Below are 21,890 nucleotides of genomic sequence, written 5' to 3' on the forward strand. Positions count from 1 at the left end.
GCAGGATCCAGGGAGGCTGGGGACGAGCGGAGTGATCTCCCCGACCCGCCCGGCGTGTGGGGAGTCGTGGTCTGGGGGTTTGCGGGGCACCCGCGGCACCGGCCGCGCTCCTGCAGCAGCGGGGCCGTGTGGCGCACGGCTGCGGGGTCCCGGCCCGGGGCGGGGGGCTCCCGCCGGCGCTGTCCGGCCCCCGTGCCCGCGCCGTGCACCCGAGCGCTGCCGCCCGCCGGGGCGCGGGACGGGGCGGCGCGGCCGGAGCCGCCGCCGCTCGCCGGGTGCCGCGCTCGCTGCGCGGCGCGGATCCCGCAGCCGGGCCCGGCGGTGCCGCGGTGCGGGCGCGGGGGCGGGGCGCGGGCGGGGCGCGCATGCGGGCGGTGCCAGGCAGCGCGGCGGGCCGCGGAGCCACTCGCCCCCGCAGCACCGCTCGGCCAGGGACAGCTCCCGCCGGCGCCCAGGTAACGCGCGCTTCCCCCGCGGCCGCGCCCCGCTCCGCGCTGCTCCCTGCGCCGCGGGGGCTGCGGGGGGCCCGGCGGCTCACGCCGTCCCCCCCCCGCCGCTTGCTTGCTTGCAGCTCCGGGGCTGTGACAGCGCCGTCCCTACCGCGGAGCGAGGCAGCGGCGGCCGGCTCTACCCGCCGGGCTCTCGGCTGAGGAGTGTGCGCGTCTTCCCGCAACTTGCCGGCGCTCGCAAGGCTCCGCGATGGAAGGGAAAGGTGGGTCGGGCGCGGGGGGGCGGCGGCGAAAGGACCGCAGTGGCCGGGCTGGTGCGGGGCCGGGCGGCTGAGGCTGCCGCTGTGCTGGGGACATTGCAGCACCGGCGGGGAGCGGGCGGGAGGCGCGTCCCTGCCGATCCCGCGGGGTGCTCGGCCCGCTGCGTAGGGAGTGAGGGGAAGGGTGGCTGATTTTTTAATTTATTTTCCTTTAGGGCGAGACAGATGTTAGTTGGTGATTTGTTTTCTTAATGCTGAGGATTTGCATAATAAATATGAGGTCTGTCCCATGTTTTTTTAGCCAGTCAGCAATGGGGAGGTTTTTAACAGATGAGAAGCATTTTACGATTAGAATGGGTTAAAAAAAAAAAAAAATCTAATTTTTCTTTTTTTCTGAAACGAGATCAGAGCTATAGAGCTCTGCCCTCGTTACATTGCATATTTAATACATCAGAATATCCTGATAGATTGGGAGAAATGCAATGAGTATTGTGCTATTGAGCTGTCCACCCTAGAAAGAGGAGATAATTAAATCTTGCCTGGCTAGTTTGTGTGTTTGCATACAGAGATATCTCATCCACATATATCTCTTCAGGTTGAGCATATGCATTTTGTTTCCATATGTAGCTGTGCGGTCCTGCACACTTATTTACCTATCCACCTCTACAGTTTCGTTGGAAATCACACATTCAACTGGTACGTGAACTCAAAACCTGTACGTGTTAATTGCCAATGAAATACTGATGGTAAGTCAGTCCATGCGGAGGAAAGGCGAGTTGCCATTCCCACCCAACGTAGCTGCCAGCTCTCCTGTATAACACAAATCTGGGAGCAGTTTAATTGATAGTGATCAAGGCAGTGGGACAATATGGACTATATTAATTCAAGGAAAATTACGGTAGACTTGTATAACACAATACTACATACCTTCCAGGGAGATGAGCAAGCTATATTTAAACCTCAGGTTTATTTTTATAACTATCTTGTCAATCAGGGCTATAGTTCTCCTGTGTGGGAATATCTGATTATATGCTGATTAAGGAAGGAAGCTATTTCAATCATAAGGAGGCAGTATGTCCTATAAAGTACAGTTTCTTGTGGGCAGTGATCGATAGAACTACCAGGGCTTGGGGACAGGTAAGTACCTCCTAAGAAAGCGTATCTGCAAAGACTTTACTTAAATTAAAAAGCTCACAGCAGTTATGTTAGCCTTAAAGATAATTTATTTTTACTATCCATGCTGTTTTCACAGTTAACCTGAGATGGGCCATCTTTGCCTTTTGAATGTCTTGTCGGTACTTGTCTTGATGCGAAACAAATGGACTGTGACTTTAGTATAACACACTGCATGCCTTGTCATGCACTACACGAGCAGGCAAAAGGCTCTCAGTGGAACTTTAGGTGGTGCTTGTGTAGCTGGAGGAGTTGTGCAGGGAGCAGGAAGGAAACATCTGCAATAAAACAGCAAGGGTCCAGGTAGCTGGTGGCAAAAGCACCTCCAGAAGGAGGGTCACCCAGCTCCTATCCTGTGCAAACAGCAACTATTATGGTGCAGTCGCTGCCTGAATCGGCAGGGAGCGTCTGATAAGGCAGATTTTGGGGCTGCTGGTACTGGTGTTTATTAATTGCAAGATGGGCTCCACAGCAGTCCGTGTTTCCAGGTGCTTGGCTTTGGTGGAAGGGATAGGCAAGCCCAAGAGTCACTACTTGTTTTTGTGCAAAATATTCTGAGCAGTTTGCTGTTACTAGAGATTTTCCTTCGTGGGGTAGAGGTAGGGAACAAATACTCTTCCGGGTTTCCCCTATCTATGTAAAAAGAAGGGCTGTCAAGAGCAAAACCAGCAGAAATCAAGGCACCAAAATGGGACAGGTCCAAAGCAAGGATGATGTTAAAGGAAATACACAAGGAACTTTGGCATCTCAGTGAAGAAACGAGAAGGCAAAGGAAGTCTTCTCACGGCAGGGATCCAGTTGTGTTGGCACTGAAGTAATTTTTGTAACTTGAATGGCGTTGGAGCAGCATGAGAAGGCCTGTGGTGCACGGGTCTCATGGAGCAGTTTTGTGTAGGTGTATAGAGAGGTACAATGCAGGACATCTCCCCCCATGGAAAGGATGAGCCAGACTAAACTCTTCACATCCTCAGCTTTTGACACTAATCCTAGATGGACTTGCAACTGCATTGCCTTACTAGGCACTGGTTTACATTTTGTTTTCATTACTAACCAGGCCTCTGCATTGCTAGTCCTCTGTTAGGAGATTGCTGCTTGAAGACGATGTTTCTCCGAAGTCATCTCTTGCTTTTTAAATGCTTCCTCCTGCAGCCTTTCTCCCACCCCTCCAGTCTTCCTCAGTGCAAATCTCAGAACATCTCCAACTCAGTGTTGTGCAGATACTGGGGAAGAGTGTGTGCTATATTAAGCAACATGAAGTCTGTTTAAGAAAACCTGCCGTCTGGTCCCTGAATTCAGCTATCCCTGATGACTGCTGTGGACATTTCTGCATGCGATTTGCCATCAGTAGAACTTGGTTGTCTGAATATGGCTGGAGCTGATGCTTTGCAAAGCCTGCAGTCTGCCGTAAAAATGGGCTAAAGAACCATCTCTGGCACTGCTCAGAGCAGCCATAACTGATTTCACTGGTTGGACTTATTCATGAGAATGAGGGGAGAAGGACATATCCTAGTTTTTGTGCAGTGGGATGTGGGACTAAGGACTTTACTGTTAGGACTTTTGCAGTAAAATTACAAGCCAGGAAGGGTCTGGTGAGGATTGAGGAGGTGGTGGAGCCTTCCAGCAGACAAAGCTGGCTAGAGCCAAACATCTCTATCTCTTCATGATGCCTAAAAGATAAATAACACTATGGAGCTGCAGTGTTACCAACACATCTTGGTGATCTAAAAGTAGCATTTGGCCTCATCTAACTTACAGCTTCTCTGACTTACTCTGTTCTTCACATTCACTGTCTCCAAAGCTTTTGCAGAAGTAAGGAGCTTAAAAGTTGTGGCTGTTCCCAAAGCTCATTAGGCAATGGGGGGATGGAGGGCACTGTGGGTGAGAGCTCTGTTTTGCATCTGCTACCTGATCCCTCTTCTCTGAATCTCGCCACTACAGCAGTTCCTGTAGGCTGCAGCAGTAAGCGATACCACACCAGGCATCCCAGGAGCTGGACTTTGCCAAAGCTAACAATAGTTAATGTGGAGGTTAAAGAATACTTGGTCATTTGCCAGCTTCTTCAGTCACAGTTAGAAAGATGCTTAGCAGAGGAAGAAACGTCATGCAGTGATGTTCAGACTCAGAGGCTGGAAAAGGAATCGGCCGAACAAGAGTCAAGCCGCACAGTGTGGAATGGATCCCTGGGCTTCTGGATGGAGTAGAGAGGGACTGCAGGCTAGCCTTGCTGCAGGGAGGACTCCCTTCCTCTGAAGGTGCTGTATCCTTTTCTGTACTCCTGAGAACACAGAAATCCCTTTTTCCCTTACTGCCAGAAAACACAGATTACTACTTTTATCTTGCCTGATGTGGGGATTGGGGTCTTGATGTGTCAGTGTTGTATGGGGGGGGGGGGGGCAGGGGCAGGCTGCCTGCCTGAACCTTCTTCAGGGGCCCAGCCAGTTTTTGGTACTCTCTGCTGTCCGTGGATGTCAGTGCTAGGCCCTGGTGGCTCTGGGGCAGCTTGATTGCCTGGGTGCAGGGCAGGCTGCTTTCAGCATAGGATGCATGCTGTTAGCTAGGAAATACAGCAGGACTTGTTCTTGTTAGCTGGTCTATGGGGACAGCAAAGCTAAACCATGTTAGCTGAGATGTGGAGATGCTCTTGTCAGTCCCTTGAGCCATGGTCCTGCACTGTTGGAGAGATATTCTCCATGCAGTGGGTCCCACAGGACCCTTATCCTTGTGTTCAGAAGGCTGTGTGGGAGAAGCCAGGGAACCTGGCCTTACAGCTCTCTTCTGCTCAGGGTCCCAAAGCAGAAGGGCTTTGAGAAGATGTCTGCAGAGGACATCTCTGCAGTGTGACTGTCCTAAGCAGATGCTGCCACAGTAGTGCTACCTGAGTCATGTTCTCTTCCCAGTCACAATGCTGGGAGCAGGATTCTTGCTTTGTAGAAAAGCCACAATGTTGCTGTTCGTACGCATGGGATGTTCAAACCTTTAAGTGGGAGGCCTTAAACAGTAAGATCCCATTTACTTAGGGCACAGAGTTCCCCTTCCTGGGACTGGCAAACAGGTCTGAGCTCTTTGCATTGTGCTGTCTTGTGGATATGGGCATGGACAGTGTGTTTTAATCCATCTTGTCCCACCAGAAGTGCTCTGAAGCCTCCTTGGCCAGCCCCAGCATTGTGGGCCAGCTTCCTCTGTGCAGCTGCCTGCATGCTATGCCTGTAAAGGACAGAATCTTCACCTTGAAGAACTTGTGATCAAAACCCAACAAGAGCTGGTGGATGTTAGGATTGAAGACAGACTTTGTGGACAAGGTGAGAGAGGGTGGCAAGTGAGAACATGCAGTTCTAGCGGTTGCTGTGCACTGTTCCCACCTTTGTGGCTTTCTTCAACAATCAAAGGAGAGATCTTAAAGATCCAAGACATAGTTCATGTCCTGAAGCTGTTAGAAATGCTCACGTCAACCTTTACCCATGATATCTCTTCCTGACACATCCTGTGTTTGTTAGAGGTGAGTCTGCAGCACATACTGTCACACACATGTGCTGGAGTAGTGCAGATTGCTTTGGGAAAGGCTGGGTCACACAAGCCATCTTACGTGCTTGTTTGTAACACAATCAAAATAGTGGCACAGTTACTTTTGTTACAAAACTGTTTTCTTTCTTTGGGGAATACTTGCATCTCTGTCAAGGTGGTCAGAGGCTTCTTTGGGCAGAGCATTTTCCATAGAGGAGGCAGTTCCCTGTTCTCAGCCTTTCACAGTGATGTGCTGTGTGAGATGCAGGGCGTGTTACTTACTGAGATCTGCAGTTCTCAAACTGGCTGCTTGAAGTTTGACACAGGGAAGTGTGTTTGGGGAGGTAAGTAAGTGGCCTGATCTTTTTTTTTTGCTATCTCCCCCATGCCCCAGGCTGTGCATTTCAGTGTAGGTACCAGCTTTTGCTATAGTGGGGGAACACTGATTGCCTGACCTTAACACCTTATCCCTGAGGCTGGAGTTGGGTGCTGTGAGAGATTACTTTGGTGCTGTTCTTCAGACTCAGTCTCCACTGAAAGAGGAGGGGAATGTCAGGCACTAAGTTAGCACTCAGCATTCTTGCTTTTTTTGAACGCATTTCAGAAAGGGAGAGAAATGTCTGTTCCTCTTGCTTTAGAAATCACATTAAACTCAACACAAATATGACTGTCCTGGGAGGGCTTAAAGAGGATAAGAGCTTGGGTTGCTGTGTGGTACTTGCAAAATGAGCCAACCTTGGCTATTTGCTGCCACCTAGAAGAGCAGGTAGCAGTCTAATACCTTTATTAGCCATCGTTTGGTAGCTGCTGAAATACTGTGGGTGGGCATCCTCAACTTCTGAATGAGAAGGGTGACCCAAGCCTATCTCATGCAGAGGGAAGTAGATACGGTACCCCAGGAAGTATCTGTGCTCTAACAGGCCTCGAATGTGCTCAAGTGGGTAATGAGGGGGGAAAAGTAAATGGCTGTGCTCGTAGTCCTCCATACCAACAAACCCGCCATGTTACTGAACAAAGGGGGAAGAGGACCCTCATAATAGTCTTAAATCTCGTAAAAATTGGTGCAGGACTTTGTCATCTGGCTCTTATGAAAATACCCAAATCCTTCAACCCATTTCCACAAGTTACATGGGAACTGTGGATGTTGCATTTAGACTGAATGAAATGCGAGAGTAATTGAAAGTGATTTTTTTTTTTTTTTTTAAAATGCATTCAGTTGTTCTGACATACCATTTATACATAGAGTGGCTGGAGGCATAATCTGTGGATACTTTGAGTAATGACCTGCATACAGCTGTTTCATCCCTAGGTCACTTGGGGTCCAGAAATTTAAAAAAAAAAAAATAATTTTTTTAAGCTTTTTTTTTAAGGCTTAGCTTACCACAAGATTTTTCTTCTCTGCTCTTATCTTTCCCTCTCTATCTACTCAGCTATTCAAATCTTGTCTGAATTGCACTCATTTCTAATGTGCCATAAAACGTGATATGCAAGAGCTAGTTATTTAGGGAGAATTGCAGAAACTATTTTAGTCAGTGTGTTTTGACCTATAAATGAGGTAATGTTATTAATTTTTACATGCAAATCTTGGTGTTTATTAGCATGGTAAAAGGCAATTTGACAATGAAAAATATTCCTGATGGGTGTAGTAATTAATGCTTTCACTCCAAGTATAAAGACTTTAATAATGCTGTTATGCTTAAAATGATTGAAGAAAAAGTTGGCTATTTTCCTGTCAGTGATACAAGGATGTTTGCTATCTCCTATATCCCTGTTTTTTCAGAGTGTTCTTTATAGTCAATAAGACTACAAATCATCGGGCTAATTCATTGAGTTTCTTCTCCCAGGTCTCAGGTTTGGATGAACCTTATGATTTGATACTTATGCGGGATGCACCTTGAAAGCTACGGCTTTTTTCCTCAGATTGAATTAAACCATTTATGGTGTCGTCATGTTTCAGTAGAGATCTTGTGGCTGGCGATGATGGCCGCTCCGTAGAGCGCCGGAGCAATCCTGCGGCGTGCCGCGTGGCCGAGGGAGGCTGTGTGTGCATCAGGATGTGCACTTGGAGAAGTAAGGCGTTTCTGCTTGCTATTTTTAATAGCATGTGCAAAGCAAGAAATCAGGGAAGCATGGAACAGCATTTCTAATTTGGAAAACTGGTTTTTTCTTGAGCTGTGCTTCTTCCTCCTATGTTTCATCCTGCCACTGGAGGCTGGCTTAAGGCTGGCTTTATCTGCCATCAGCCTTCAATAGGTAAGGTTAATTTGCTGAATGTAGCTACTTGGATTTTCTTCACAAATCCTCCAGAAGTGCTGAATGTCTTATTGGCGTAATGAGGGAAAGTTGCCTTCCTTCTCAGTCACTGAGAATGTATTATTAATGCAAAAACACTTTCCTGGCATATAATGCTATTTCCAAAAGAGGCTGACAAGCAGGAAGGCCTCCTCAGGAAGACTGAGGCCCATCTGGTCGCTGGGAGTTGTATGCCATGCTTACTCCAATACAAAGTGCTATCATTGTTTATTTTTCTCTCCAAGTCCAGGCAGACAAGGTTATTGGTAGAATGGGTGTGCTTAAGTGTTGTGATAGTCACTGTGCAAGCAAATGTATGACTAGAGACCTGAAGGGATCTTCGGTTGATGTTGGTCTCTGACATGACCCTACTGAGGAGCTTGAACTCTCTGGTTCTGGATTCTGGACCTCGCCACTTCCCCCTCTCATTTGCACACTGGTCTCTACACCCTTCTCATTTCTGAGTGTTTATCCTTACTTGGGGCATTGAAGAGCAGGATCCAGATGTTGTGGTGCTTGTTTGACTGTGATTTGTTTGAGGTGGAGTGGAATTACAGGTGTCTGTGCAGTTTGAAAGATCAAACCTGTATGAAATTGAGCAGAGTGGAATAAAGTTCTGCTTTGAAGGACAACCTTCAGCGCTTCATCCTTAATTGATGTGTAGTCCTGAATATATATTTTGGGGGAGCACTTCAGTGAGTATAAAACTTGTTAAGAATATTTTGCAGCAGTGGCCTTAGAAAGATAATAAACAAATACCAAAATATTCCGCATATCCAGAATTATTATTTCATCATAGATGATATTGAGAGTCAGCTTAGTTTTCTGAAATTTTTCAAGAAGACATACAGTATGAATTAATTCTCTGCTTGAGAATCCTTGCACACACTGTGCTTGCTGTGATGCAGAAATGTCCATTTCTATGCCCCTTTAGAATAGCCCTGAATTCAGTCTTATACATACTAGTGGCTCTACCACACTGTAAGTGACAGGGGAACAGCAGTAATGCCAACAAAATGAAAAAAAATGTAGAATCCAGCACCTTCTAGTAAATGGAGGGGGAAAAAAAGTTAATTATACATGAAGGGAGACTTGGATTTTCTAATTTGATACTAACAAGCCATTGCAGCATAACTGGGTTGACAGTAGAATAGGCTTCCTCAGCAAGACCTGCTTTTTATAGTATTTCCAGCTTATTTGATCTTTTGAAGGCTGAATCTGAGCTTTTGAGATATTTTCTGGCTTTGAATTCATATTCCCTTTTAGTATTGACCAGTGCTCCTGGTATTCTGAGACTGCCCGTTAACCGGTGCCATACATTATCAAATAATTGTATTGACAAAGTCATCTGTTAATTTTTAAACTTTTCATTCCTATTAGTGTGCCCCAGTGGAGAAATATCATACTGCAAATTATAACCATTTTGTTGCAATATGAGAAGTGATGGGGGAATCAGCAGAGAAGTTTAAAAATTACTGTCCTGAGTCTCCTCTTCCAGTCAAGATTTTAAATGAAGTACATGGAGCTGTTCTCAATTTGAACTGGTGTAGGTAAATGCCTCATTTGGGCAGTAGGCAAAGTTCAGGTCTCTAATGTCTTACTGAACTGAAAACAGAGGAAATAATACTGATTATATGGTTTAAGACCTAATTAAATGCCTTTAGATCTCAATTGTTAACTATTGAAGAAGTAGTAAAGGTTTAAAGAAGTAATTTTATATTGTTTCAAGGTGATGCTAAAAACCCAAACATTTGTGTCTTATTTAACTTTTACTTTCTTCCTACCACTTTGAAGGTGATTTACTTTACAAGTTATATAGCCTTGAGGCACTTGTGTTAGCAACTGCTATTAAAATTACTATATGGTATCTTCAAAAGTCAGAATATCCACCCCATCTTAAAACTGACTATGAATTACAACAAGTTGCTCTGTGCTGAGACATGTCTCTGCCATTGCTACTAAACATAGTGCCAGATATCTAGATTTACCTGTCAGTTTTATTTGCATGATTCATCTCTCAGTAACATTCATTCTGGGCTCTCAGACCTAAATGGTGCTTTTAGTGCATTCCCCTCTCAAAAAATATTAACATCCAGGAACAGCAAGACTTTGTGGGGTTTTTTGTTTGCTTCTTTAAAAAAGGAAAAGTAAAGGCACTAAGGATGAATTTCCCACCCCCTTTGATTAGAAGGTTCCCAGAACTAGTGAGGACAAGCCTGACATACTAAAGCATACAGCCGTGGGCAGTATACAGAGACAAAGAACAGAGTGTGTTTAAAATTTTAATTATTTATAGTAAGAAAATACTGGTTTTGGTTAAATTGTCCTTTCTGTGGCACCATGCTAAGGTTGATGACAGCAGATCCAAGTGCAGAATTTAGCCTCATGCTCTGCTGTCTGTGAAATTGAGAACAGGGCATTGAGGCTGATGCTGAGCTTTGCATGCAGGGGGATCTTCTAGTGTAAGCAGTGCTCTGTGCTGTGCAAGTCAGCCAAACAGTGGGAATTTTTGGATGGATGGCCCGTTGTAGATATATGGCTGTATACATGAAAACAAAGGAAGTTCCTTTTTTATTTAAAGGTTCGTGGGAACAGTGAATCCAGAACAGTCTCAATCTCAGCACTGTTAAAGCTGGCATCACCATCACTGAAAATGCATTTATGCTCATGTGGAGCATGAGTTTATACTCAGTAACCTCAAAGGTAAGGCTGCTGCACAGCTGCCTTGCTGCTCTTGTGTTCCTGAAGTCAGCTTTGTTACCCAGAAGCTGCATGGTGATTTGGTAATCCAAACCAAACAGAGCATGTCCTGACTGCAGCTCCAGCTGATCTAGAAAGTAGCTGTGGTGGGCAATTGGCTTGGAGAAAATCAGGACCACGTAGGTGGGTATCTCCCACTTCAGTCCCTCCTCAGTTACCTGTACATCAGTTCTGTGAGTTGGGCTTTGGCTTGGAGCCTGCCCATGGTACTCAGCAGGAGTGCTTGGTGCTTGGCTCTCCATCCTCCCTCCTCACATGTGTGAGGACTTTGTCTTCGGCGATTTCCCTGCCTGTGGACAGTCCCTCTCCTTAGTGTGTGGGACAGCAGCCTTAGGAGGAGTTGGTGTTCTAGCAAAGCTTAAGGCAGGACACTCTGGGCTGTTGTCTGTCAGGAGCACTGAAGTTAAGCATCTACCTCTTCTCCCTCCTGTTTGCAATGGAGGTGCCTGAAAATCAGATCTATTTTGCGGAAAATCCAATTTTATGAAATTTCTGTGCTGAACTGGATTGGACCCAGTATTTTCCTCACCATCCAGGCCAGTCAAGGGCTTCCTGGACACTGCACTTTCTGATGGCTCTTGCCTTGGATTCACAAGAGTTTGTCAACACCTGTGGTAGTATAAACAGTGCAACTGAGAGTAAAAGCTCATGTTTGCAAGCTAAACAGTTTTACTGTGTGCTGTTTTTGTAAGGAGGTATCACAATAGCCAACTCTTACAGATTTCTGTGGGACTGTGGATTTCACGGGATGCTTTTTTAAGGCCTTTCCAGGTGGAGGTACATATGGACCATAAAGCTTTATCACTGTTTTTATCTCCTATACTATTTCCCTAATCAACCTTATACATCTTCTATCTGTTGAAGTTTGGAGCTTAAGTTGATGAGGAAAATGGTTGTTTCCAGGTTTCCATTTTAACTTCCTTTGTAAAAGAGACACAGTGCTGCTTGCCAGAAAGGAGAGACACATTGTCAGGAAAGCCTGTGTATTCTTCTCTTCAAAAATACTGTATTTCAGTTCTAAATAATGTGTTAGTTTGAAGTCATTTTGAAATTACTTCCTTAGGGGAAAAAATTATTAATTACTGTTATGTTACTGATACTGTTAACAAACAGTAATGAGTTATTGCAAACTTTAAAACTTACTTTCTCCCTAGGATTTCCCAGGAAAGTTCAACAGAACTGATGACTAAATAGCAGGTGTTACAATTGGCTATATCACATATTTCTGTGCAGAAGATACCACCTGCAAGTGTTCTGCCCCTTCTCTGCCAGTGATTATTGGCTCAAGTGACATGCAAGGCCATGTGAAACTGTTTAGTTCCATAAAGACGTGATCTCATCTAGATAGATTATCTTGTAGTTTTACCAAAAAAGCACCATTCAAATCACATTGTGCTGTCTTGGTTTATGAATTATGTGGCTTTCACCTCATGTCCCACAATAGCCCCAGCTGGCACTGATGGCTATGAACTCCATGTATTTATAGTGGTGGTGCATGGTCCCAGAAATAGTGACCAAGGTGGCTATCAGCCAATGACTGCTGAATGCCCTGAGTGTAACAAATTGAAAAGCTCATGTACCTCCTTGAGGGGAAAATACAATCAGCTTGTCCCTAATTATGACCCTAGATAATGATGGAGCAATCCAGAAATATCGCAGCATGGGCAGTGAACTCAGTGAACTTCCTTGATATAAGACAAACCTGGATGGGCCTGATATTGGATCCTTCTTTTTTGCTGAAAGACATATTGGACTGTCATTTCTGTTCCTGGAGGGGCTAATTACAGCTACATGAGGCAATAAATCAGCTCCTGCTCCTCTGGAAAAGAAACCCCTTGGCTCTCAGCTCAACCCATGCTGGCAAAAAAGTGTGGGGATGGAGAGCCAGAGTTTCACACAGCTGTGCCAAGTTCAATACACCAGCTTGTAAATCACCGGGGTTTTACCCCCTTATTGTCTGTACTCTATCAAGAAAAAGTGGCTACAGAGCCCTCTGGTTAGTGGAGTTACTGTGCATGGGGACTGTGTGACTTTGGCCCTGGACATAAGTGGGAGGCTGTCTGGACAGTATGTGTTCATGTGTGCTCTGGGGTTGAGGTCTTCATTACCTTGTGTAGGAGTAGTATTAGGAACCCAGTGTGGCTTTAGTGTCAGATCAGTGCTGATCTGAGACCTTGCCTGGGTAGCATTTACAATTTGGGAGTGGTTGGATCCAGCTGTTGATGTTGTGTTGTTGGCTAGGGAACTTTGGAAAATTCATCTTGTTGGTGATGAGGAAGAGGACAGTTCAGAGCAGCAGGACTCCTGGGTTAAATTCTACCTCTGAATGTTCAGGTGTTGAGATTGCTTTTAAATCTTTTGTGCTGCTCAGTGGAATGAAGGTTAGTGGGTAATGCAGCTCTGAAACCAAGGCAGTGATGTTTTGTTTTCTCCTGCTAATCCAAAAGGTTTTGAGCCATTATACTACTAAAGCACAAGTTCACCCCCAGCCTAGTGGCGTGATGTTAGCTTCCCTCTGTACCTTTCTCTGAAGTTCATAGCTCACAACTGTTCTCTGAAACATCTCAGATGAGTTTAAACCGGAGAGATGCATCCCATGCTAGCTGCCATCATGATTAGCAAAGTTGAAGTTTACTAGTTATTTTTTGGATGATGACTCCTAATATTTTTTCACCACTTTAGCAACAAACAGAGCAGCAGTGTTTAGTAACAGTGGGTAAGGTCATAGTGTTGGGCCTGGAGGCATTGCATTAGTGCTGCAGCAGCCTAAATGGTGGTTGAAGATTGTAGAAGGAGGAAAGTGCATCTGACCTGTTTGGCAGGATAGACAAGGACACAAGGAAACCTCAGTTCTGCTTTCTTTTCTTTCCAGGTGATCACCATGGTAACATCTTGTATTCTGTGGGGTTTTTTTGTAGCTGTTGTCAGGCCTGTATGTTTAGGCAGTCACTTGATGTGGGTCCTATATGGGTGGTAATGTCCCTGCTGTGCCTCAGCCCTAATCTTGTTCCTGGTAAAGACAGCGATGCAGGGGCATTAGGAGAACATGAGGTCTGAGAAGTGTTCCTGTAAGTTTGCTGTGTTCTCTAGGCTGATCTATGCTCTCACAGAAGGGCTCCCTTACAGAAACACAGACGAAGAGACGGAAGTAGCTGTCTATGTAATTGTCCAATTTCTGTTACAATTGCTAATCACCTGGCATTTCATAACATCTTTTTCTCCTCCTGTGCTGTCAGCTCCAATACTTGCTGTACAGTCTTGCAATCATTGGGATGGCAGAAGATTGCAATCCCATAATTGCTTTATAGTTGGTTTGCTGCGAGGCCGGCGGATGAAGATTCCCTTGAATGGTAAATGGAGTTACGAGTGCATGTGATCAAACGCCTGTGTGCGTCACTGCCCTCTTCACGTTTTGTCCTGCATGGGTAATGTTTCCATCAACCAGGACTGGAGGGCTTGTTCATTTGTTTGCACCATTTTGCAGGATACACTAGACCTCTTTGTAAAAGATAGTGCTAATATTTTCCCTACTAAAAAGAATCAATTGATAGGCACTTCCTGGTGGGACTGAAATCCTTCAGGATAAGCTAGGGTTCTCCTACATAAAACATTTAATACTTTTAAATATCAGAGAATTTTTATAGAGCTATGAAGATGTTATGAATTGTGTATATAATCACCTTTAATTTTAAAATCCATACGTGTTTTATAAAGTTATTATAGCAACTGTATTCTAAGTTTAAAATAGTTGTAGTTGGTCTGGCTTAATAACCTGTAAAGGTTCTATGCACAGTAAGTCTAATTTTTCATGCAGAAAATGATCTTCAAAGACAAATATTTGCAGTAATAGAAAAGGCAACATAGAGAAATGATGTGAAAGAACGTTATTCTTTGGGTAATTGTTATCTTATGGCTCTTTGCTGGAGGTAAATACCCAGGGCTTTGTGTGGATGTGCGTGCTTCTAGGAGGTGGCTATTTATAATTGCCTTTCCGGGAGGGAAGGGGAAGGAGAGTTGTGCTGCTTTAATGTTTGAGATCTCTCAGGTACTAGTTGGCTGTTTCTGTGAGTGATGGATGTATTTGGGACTGTTCAGAGAGATCCATGAGTCCATATTGCCAAACCCTGATGAGGGCACACCACTAATTAGTTACATAAAAGTGTACATTTGCCGTTGAGGAATGAGGGGCCCAAATCAATAAGCACCTGTATCAGTGGGTGCTTTTCCTGTCTTTGCCTTGTCATGTTGCCTTTGATTTTTGCAGTCTCCCCTGTCCTGGCACACCTATCTGTGCCAGCAATAGAACTGGCACATCTCAAGTCAGCATCTCAGATTCGTATGCATCTTATGCTGCTGGTGCTTAAGCAGAGGTGCTGTAATGCTCCACACCTGGTATTGCCTGAATAATGTAGCTATTTCAACAATACAGGGTAGAATGCAAAGAACCTAAAATTCTTTTCTGAAAATGGTCCATATTGTTCTGTTTTTACAACAGTCAGGAACAAGCAATGCCAGCTCCTTCTGGTGGTACTGCAGCTCACCTTGTGTACCCAACTACTGTCTCAGGAGCCAATCAGAAATACTGGCAAAGGTAAAGCTTTTCGGCTCTGGTATAGACTTGAATAACTTTTGAAATACCTATTTCCTAAAAAGTTCAAATGTTTCAATACTAGCAGTTATCCAGACTAAAAAAACAGACAGAATGGGAAATCTGTGGGACATGAAGTCACTTCATCAATATTGAATTGCTTTGTTTTGATACGTCTGTTTGAACCTAGATCAGCATCTTAAGCATGTTCAGGTGACACATGTTCATGTGGCATTTCATGTTTTGCCAAAAGAGCCCAAAAGCTTCATTCTCATCAATTTCAATATTTTTCCTAATGCCATGTGGCTTCTGGAGCTGAGTCTGGCAGCTGGACTCCATTCTTTCCTCCTCTCAAATCAGTCTGCCTGGTGAAATGCCAACCTTTGTGACATACAACACTAAATTGTTATATAGCTCTTTGCATGCATGAGTATCAGTGCTACAAAAAGGAAGCTTTATCAGTGCTAGAAAGGAAAATGAGGCACAGAGTAAAGCAACTTGCTCAAGGTCACTCTTGAAAGTGCAAGGAAAACTCTCATTCTAGCACAATTAGGAATAAAACACCTTTTCCTTGATACTCTGAGATAGAACATCAGAAAATTCGTATCTACAATGAATGATAGGGAGACTCCTTATTGCAGTGTGAAAGATGGAGTTCTCCAGGGACTTTCTCTTAATAAGAGAATGGGTGTGTGAACCACAAGTTTGAAGCAGTGTGTTAGTAGGGAAAGGCAGCTGAACTTATTAAAAATATTCTTCAACTATTTTTGGGTTAGTTGAAGATGGCAGAACATTTTTATTTGGCCCTGTATGATACTTCACTGCAGTCACCCTGATGACTGTCTCATTGTTGGAAAATGCAGAGTTGTTCTTGCATAATTGGTGGGGTGGGGTAGGAATCCAAAAGGCAATTCTCAACAGTGGTAGTAGAGAAAGTCTGGGGGCTTGTTGAGGAAGCATCTGTGACCTGGTTCATAAGCAGATGATCTCTGAGTGGGGATACAGTTGCCCCCCTTTGGCATAAAGAAATGGAGCAGCAATAAGTCAGCACAGTAGTTATGCTTGCTTTTAGCATGTATGATTCCCAGGTTTAGGGGCTTTGAGGAAATGTGATGTTTTCTGCTATTGACCCATGTGTAAATATTTCGGTGTATTTATAGAGATTAAAGGATGCAGTTTTTAAGTCTTAAATGAAGATTTTTGTGGAGTTAAGAGAAAGCTAGATCTCCAGGGTGTTCACTTTCTTCCTCCACCTGCCAGCATCCTGACCATTCCCATAGGAGTACTGTGGTCCTTATAAATTAAGAGTTCAGTACCTGCAAAAAGGTTTTGACTGCCTCCAAGCCTTAGGCTCCCTGCAGGAGTAACACTGACTCAGAAGAGGGCTGCTCTGAGGACAGAGCAATGCCTTTGCTTGGGGTGGCAAGCATGGAAGCTGTGCTTTTAGAGGCGTAGCCCATCCTTCAAAGTCAGCCTTTGATTTGCAACTTCAAAAACAAGTTACCTGCTGAAAAATCAGGGAGTACGGGGGAATGGTTACATAATGCAGATTTAAATGTATGTTTTTCCCCGAGATGGGCGTGAACTGCTCAGAGATTGAGAGGTGAGTATGCATTCATTAAGATGTACCTTTGAGTAGGTAGGACCTTAGATCCCAAGAAATTAGTAGAAATGGAAGTATGCAGAAGTATCTATGTGTAGGTGATACTGCTGCCTGTTACGGAAAAGGAGATATCAAATCATAGTGTTTATTTCTGTAGCCGACACATAAGAATACACTTTGTGAAAAGATAATACAGCTTTCCTGGTCCTCCAGTTTTTATGAAGTGTAATTTATTGGAAAGCCTAGACTTAATATAGAAAATAACATATATCTGGGCAGATTTAGTTTTTGCTTTTACTCTAAATTGAAACTATTCAGTCTCAGTGGTTCAGTGTCTCATGGTTGATTGCTCTGTATGGAAGATGGATATTTCTCAAAGATCTATGCACAGTGTTCACAACATCAGTTGCTGTCTAATCTCTGCTCAGATAGTATTGAAAAGCAACAAACAAATAGTAAGACGCTTCTCAAAACTTGAAGGAAAAGGCTCAAGATAAGAGCTGTTTTATAGCGTGGGCTTTCTTCAAAAAGCAATGTATGCCATGAGAAGTGATTTCTTAAATTTGTGTAAATCTATGCTGCTGGCTAGTTATCTTCAAGGGTTTTACCTGGGTGACAGGCTGCTTCTTATGTAAGTCCAAAAAATCCTGGTTTTGTTAAATTCCACCTAGAAACCAACCAGAAGCTTAGGGTCGACATGAGAATGTTACTGTAGTACATTCCTGCATGGACTGTAGGGTTGGCAGGACCATGGAGTATTAGTTTAAACCCTGGCTACTTTCTTTGTCATGGTAACTTAAAACCAAAGGGTTGTGCTCCAGTCTGAGTGTGGGTAGTGGTCCCTGCTCCATGGGGACAGCTGAAAAGCAAGTTTATTCTGGGCTACAAACTGAGCTACCTGAGTCAGTGCAGAGCTCCTGGAGGCTCCTGCTGCCACAGAACCAATCATACAGCTGGTGCAATCTCACCTATTTTCTGGGCTTTTCCTAGCCCAGGGTCTCATGGAACAGTGGTCTGTACTGAGCTGCCCTGGAGGTGTATTGTGCTTGAGGCAGCCCCCCACTGCTTGCTGGGAGCACCCACAGCAAAGGTTGGGGTGTGCAGGTGGAGGGTGGGATGCTGGCCGGGTTCTGGAGTTGTTTCAGTCTTGGCTGTGTGAGAGCTGCATGTAGGGCCATGCTGGGAGGGTTTGCCTCTTCTCAGATCTGTAGTCCTGGTGGGACAAACCCTGGCTGCTGCACAGAGCTGTGAGAGAAAAGCTATCAAAAGTGTCAGCTCTGTGATATATGCTGTGGGACAGCAGAGTCCTGCTTCCACTGCTGCCTTACCCCGTGCCAGCATTACTTTTGGAAAGCTGTTTAACCGTGTAGAGACTGACTTAATCTCTGGCCCTGTGTGAATGACAGAAAAGTGTGCCAGCACTCCATGTCACTGGGCACCAGCCTTACAGATTAGTTTGCCTTTGCACTTCATTCTTGTTCTTGTTTTTGAATAGGAAACACTATGTATAGCTATTTATAGATTTGCCAGGCCTTTTCTGAAGCTCAACCAACAAGACACTAATGGATGTTTCTGTCATCAAGAAATTCCTTCCTCTGTTGGTTACTTGGGTTTATTGATTTATTTGGAACTATACTTATTAGCTTATTACATGGAAGGATTATACTGATAATAGATCTAGAGTTCCTTTCCTTTCAGTCTCTGTGTGGTCATTTCAAGAAACAGGTGTGACAACCCAAACCTTCACTCATTTGTAGGCCATCCTGCTTGCCAGGCAGTAACAGGGATGCCTAGTGGGATGCAGACACAGACATTTGGTATCCTTACCTGTCCAGTGCAGGACAGTTTCTTCCCAATTCTAGCCAGAGCCCTTGGGATGGATATTTGACTCTGCAAGTCAGAGACCAAAGCCAAGCTGAGTTGAGGGCTGTAATCAGTAGGAGAAGGGACATTTCCTTTTGTTGAGAGCCTGCAGCCCCTCGCAGAGCAGCAGTGCTTTGTGTGTGTGTGTGTGGCTTTCCTTCTTGATCTCTGCCTAAGAGAGGAAAATGAACCACAGCAGATGCACCTGAGTGTCCCAAGGCATTCCCAGTGCTGTTAAAATGCACTTGGTTTGAATGCAGGGAAGAGGGATCAAGTTTGGTTGCAAGGAGCACGAATTACTGCAGTTTTTATTGCAGAGATTTAGGGGGAGAAGGTCAAGCGGATGAGACTTTATGGCACACAAGTCATTGCAGTAAATGGTAGACTGGACAAATTAAAAACCTCCATGCATTTGATGTGTGCAGCTTGAGGAGCTCACGAGCCACTCTTGGGTGCCTTTGGCCAGCAGAGTTTTACTGGGGAGAGAACAGCATCAGATCCCTGCCCTGAATTTGAATTGCCCATAAGACTTGTACATCTTGGATCCTTCTCGGGTGCCTCAGAGGAGCTAAATGAATAATGTACAGCCTTGAGCAGAGTGGCACTAATTGTTTAGGAATAACCCTTGATAAGGCAAATATATTTTAAATAGAGTCTCAAATGTCTGCCTCAGCAAGCAGTTTGCCTAAGACATCCTGATGGGCAGGTGCTGAGCTCCAGCAATTCTTTTGTGTGGTTATGAGGAGATTGCTTAGGTCTGCTGCAATATGCAGTATGGTCTGGTCAAAGAAATTACAAAATCATTGTTTGTCCTACAGAATATGGATCTGTGAAAGCCTATTTTCCAGCTAGGCACTTTGGAGAAGTTTTTGTGTGGATCTAATCACTGCCTTGGCATCGTATGTGTGTTTGTGCTTTTGCACCCCACAGAGTCTCATTTGTTGAACAAATTAGTGTCCCACAGTTGACTCTTTAGAAAGTGAAGTTATTCTTGAGTGGTCAATACCAGCCAAATCTGCCCTGAAATAGGGAAAAAAAAGCCCTCCTTCTTGGATGCTTCTGAGTTTCTTTTCTTCAAGCCTTTTTTGCTCTACTGGAAAATCCTAGAGACTAGGATACATCATTATTGATGGCAACAGCTTGTTTCTCTTCAGAAGAAGGGAAAATAATATTTTCATTGATTTATTAATTGTAGATCAGGGTCAAACACTGTGGAAAAGTAATTGGCTTATCTTGATCCGATTCCTTACTGGATAAGTGTCTCTATTCCAGCATTCATTAGCTCTGGTACCCCTGTGCTATGCAATGGAGCAGTGGCTTAGGGGAATGAAACAAGCTGGGAGCGTGCATGGCAGTGCCCATTGCTGGTGGAGCACATGGTTCCTGCCCTGGCAGGAGGTCATGAGCTTCAGTCTTGGCTGGCTGCTGCTTTGGCAGCACAGGATTTACAGGTTTGCAAGGTGTTGGTGGAGTTTGATTACCAGGCATAGGTGTTGCTAAGCCTGGGCTGCTCTGATGTCAGGACAGGCAGTCAACATGTAGCTGTAGAGAGAAATATCAGGGGGGATGGGGCAAGGTGATCAACTGATTCCCTGGTCTGAACTCCCAAAATAACCCTGAAATCTATTTTATTCTGCTCTGAAAGAATAATTTCCTTGCCTGGGAATTAACATAGCTGTGTTGCTATTCTAGCACCGTAAATGGGATTGAGAATGTGATGTTCCCTGCCCTGGAGAGTCACTGCCTCCGAAATTTGCTGGGGCTCTGCAGTTGTCACTTCCTCATTGTATCAGCATCCTCAGCCTCATCAGTGTTTCAGTTTGAAGCAGCGCAGGCTTTTGATTGTAAACCATTTTACTTTTGGGACAGCATGAAGGAATGTGTATTATGCCTTCTCTGGAGAAGGAGAGGTCTATGGCTTTCTGTGTGTATTTTTGCAGCACGCTGAGCCAAAACCTTCTAATTTAATGGGACAGATTTGCAAATTCACACCTGCAGATTTTGTCTTCACAGGGTTTTCATGCACAAGCTTTTTATTCGTGCCCTGTAGAACAGCCTGCACCTGCTTCATCTCGCCTGCGAGACCAGCAGCTCAGATCTATTGACAGTTTATTCTCTGGTAATAAATAAATGCCTCATTCTGCAGCATGGACCCCCTTTAGAGGGTAGTAAGGCTCTCCCAGGTGAGCAAGGGCCAGAAGCACAGCCCTGCCCATCTGTGCTGCAGATATTGTCACAGCTCAAGTGCAGTGGAACATGTATAAGACTCTGTTGCTGTCTAAGCCTGAAGATCTCCAGGCAGTCAAGAAAGTTGTTGTTTGGTTGATTTTTTTGTGCTGGTGCTCGCATGTAAAACATCAAGGAGCTGCTCTACAGAGCTGCCCAGAAGTCTGGCCTTGCTTCTGCTGCTTCCTAACAGTGGTTCGTGCACTGCATTTTTCCCTGAGATGAGTAGCTCAGGCTCCCATAACCATGGAAACCTGGTTTGTCTTCCCTAATAGCTTCAGCTGAACTTAACATCTGTCTGCCTGGGAGAAGGAAGGCTGCAAGCTACAGGTTAGTTGTGCACACCTCTGGTAATGCTAAAACCCTTGAGCACCTCCAGCAGCACCCTGGCATACCAGAATGAAGCAGCAATACTGAGATAATGCTTGAGGAGCTTACAAAAATATGCCAGCAGGAGGGGAAAACAGGGAGTGAAGGAAGGCTCTCCTGAGGCAGGAAGGTATTATGAAGCTGCCTAAGAAGATGCTGCATTATGGTTGTCTTGCTCTGTGCGTGTTGGCTTGGCATGCTGGGCGTGTGGAGCATTCTGTTGCAACTTTTAAGCTTAAAAAAAGTCATTTTCCATTTTAAGTTAGAAACCCTTTAAACAGCTTGCTTGTAGCAGAGAATGAAATCTGGGTATAAGCTCATGAGCATAAAATAAGCTTTGAGATGGGGTAAGTGCCTCTCTGTGGTAACAGCAGGGTTCCATACAGCCTTTCACTTAGTTATTGGAGGAATGGTTGTTGATAAATGTGTCTCATAGCTCTAACTTGATGCTGGCAGTGTTGCTGGGCTGGTTAACATGGGGTAAAGTGGGGAGGAGTGTTTAAAAAAAAAACTTAAAAACTAATTCAAGCGGGTTCATTCTGCTGCATTTCTGTATAGATACACATGCTTTTCCTATGGGCTGCAATTTAAACTTTCCTCTTTGAAGGACAGTTAGAGCCCTGGACTTCAGGCTTCCAGGAGAAGCCCTGAAGGTTGCTAGCCTTTCAGAACAGTCATTGCAGGAGCTTCCAAAGCTGTGATCCTTTCCTGATGTGCTGAGTCCTGTGTCTTTGTTAAATGAGGAGCAGGCCTGGTGCAAGCTTTTGGAAGTGTGTGGAGAAGTGCTGCCCACACCAGGGAGGTGC

The 21,890-nt window shown here is 44.8% G+C and overlaps 1 protein-coding gene across 1 annotated transcript in view; it reads left to right on the forward strand.

Moving 5' to 3' along the window:
• The first annotated feature begins 358 nt into the window (after positions 1 to 358).
• Positions 359 to 21,890, forward strand: part of FGF12 (fibroblast growth factor 12) — a 221,053-nt gene continuing 199,521 nt past the window's right edge. The window contains exons 1-2 of the mRNA XM_048314024.1: positions 359 to 455; positions 572 to 712. Coding sequence (XP_048169981.1) covers positions 700 to 712 — 13 coding nt within the window. The 5' untranslated portion in view covers positions 359 to 455; positions 572 to 699. The remainder of the gene's footprint in view (positions 456 to 571; positions 713 to 21,890) is intronic.

Source organism: Corvus hawaiiensis, chromosome 10, assembly GCF_020740725.1.
Source record: "Corvus hawaiiensis isolate bCorHaw1 chromosome 10, bCorHaw1.pri.cur, whole genome shotgun sequence".
NCBI lineage: Eukaryota > Metazoa > Chordata > Aves > Passeriformes > Corvidae > Corvus > Corvus hawaiiensis.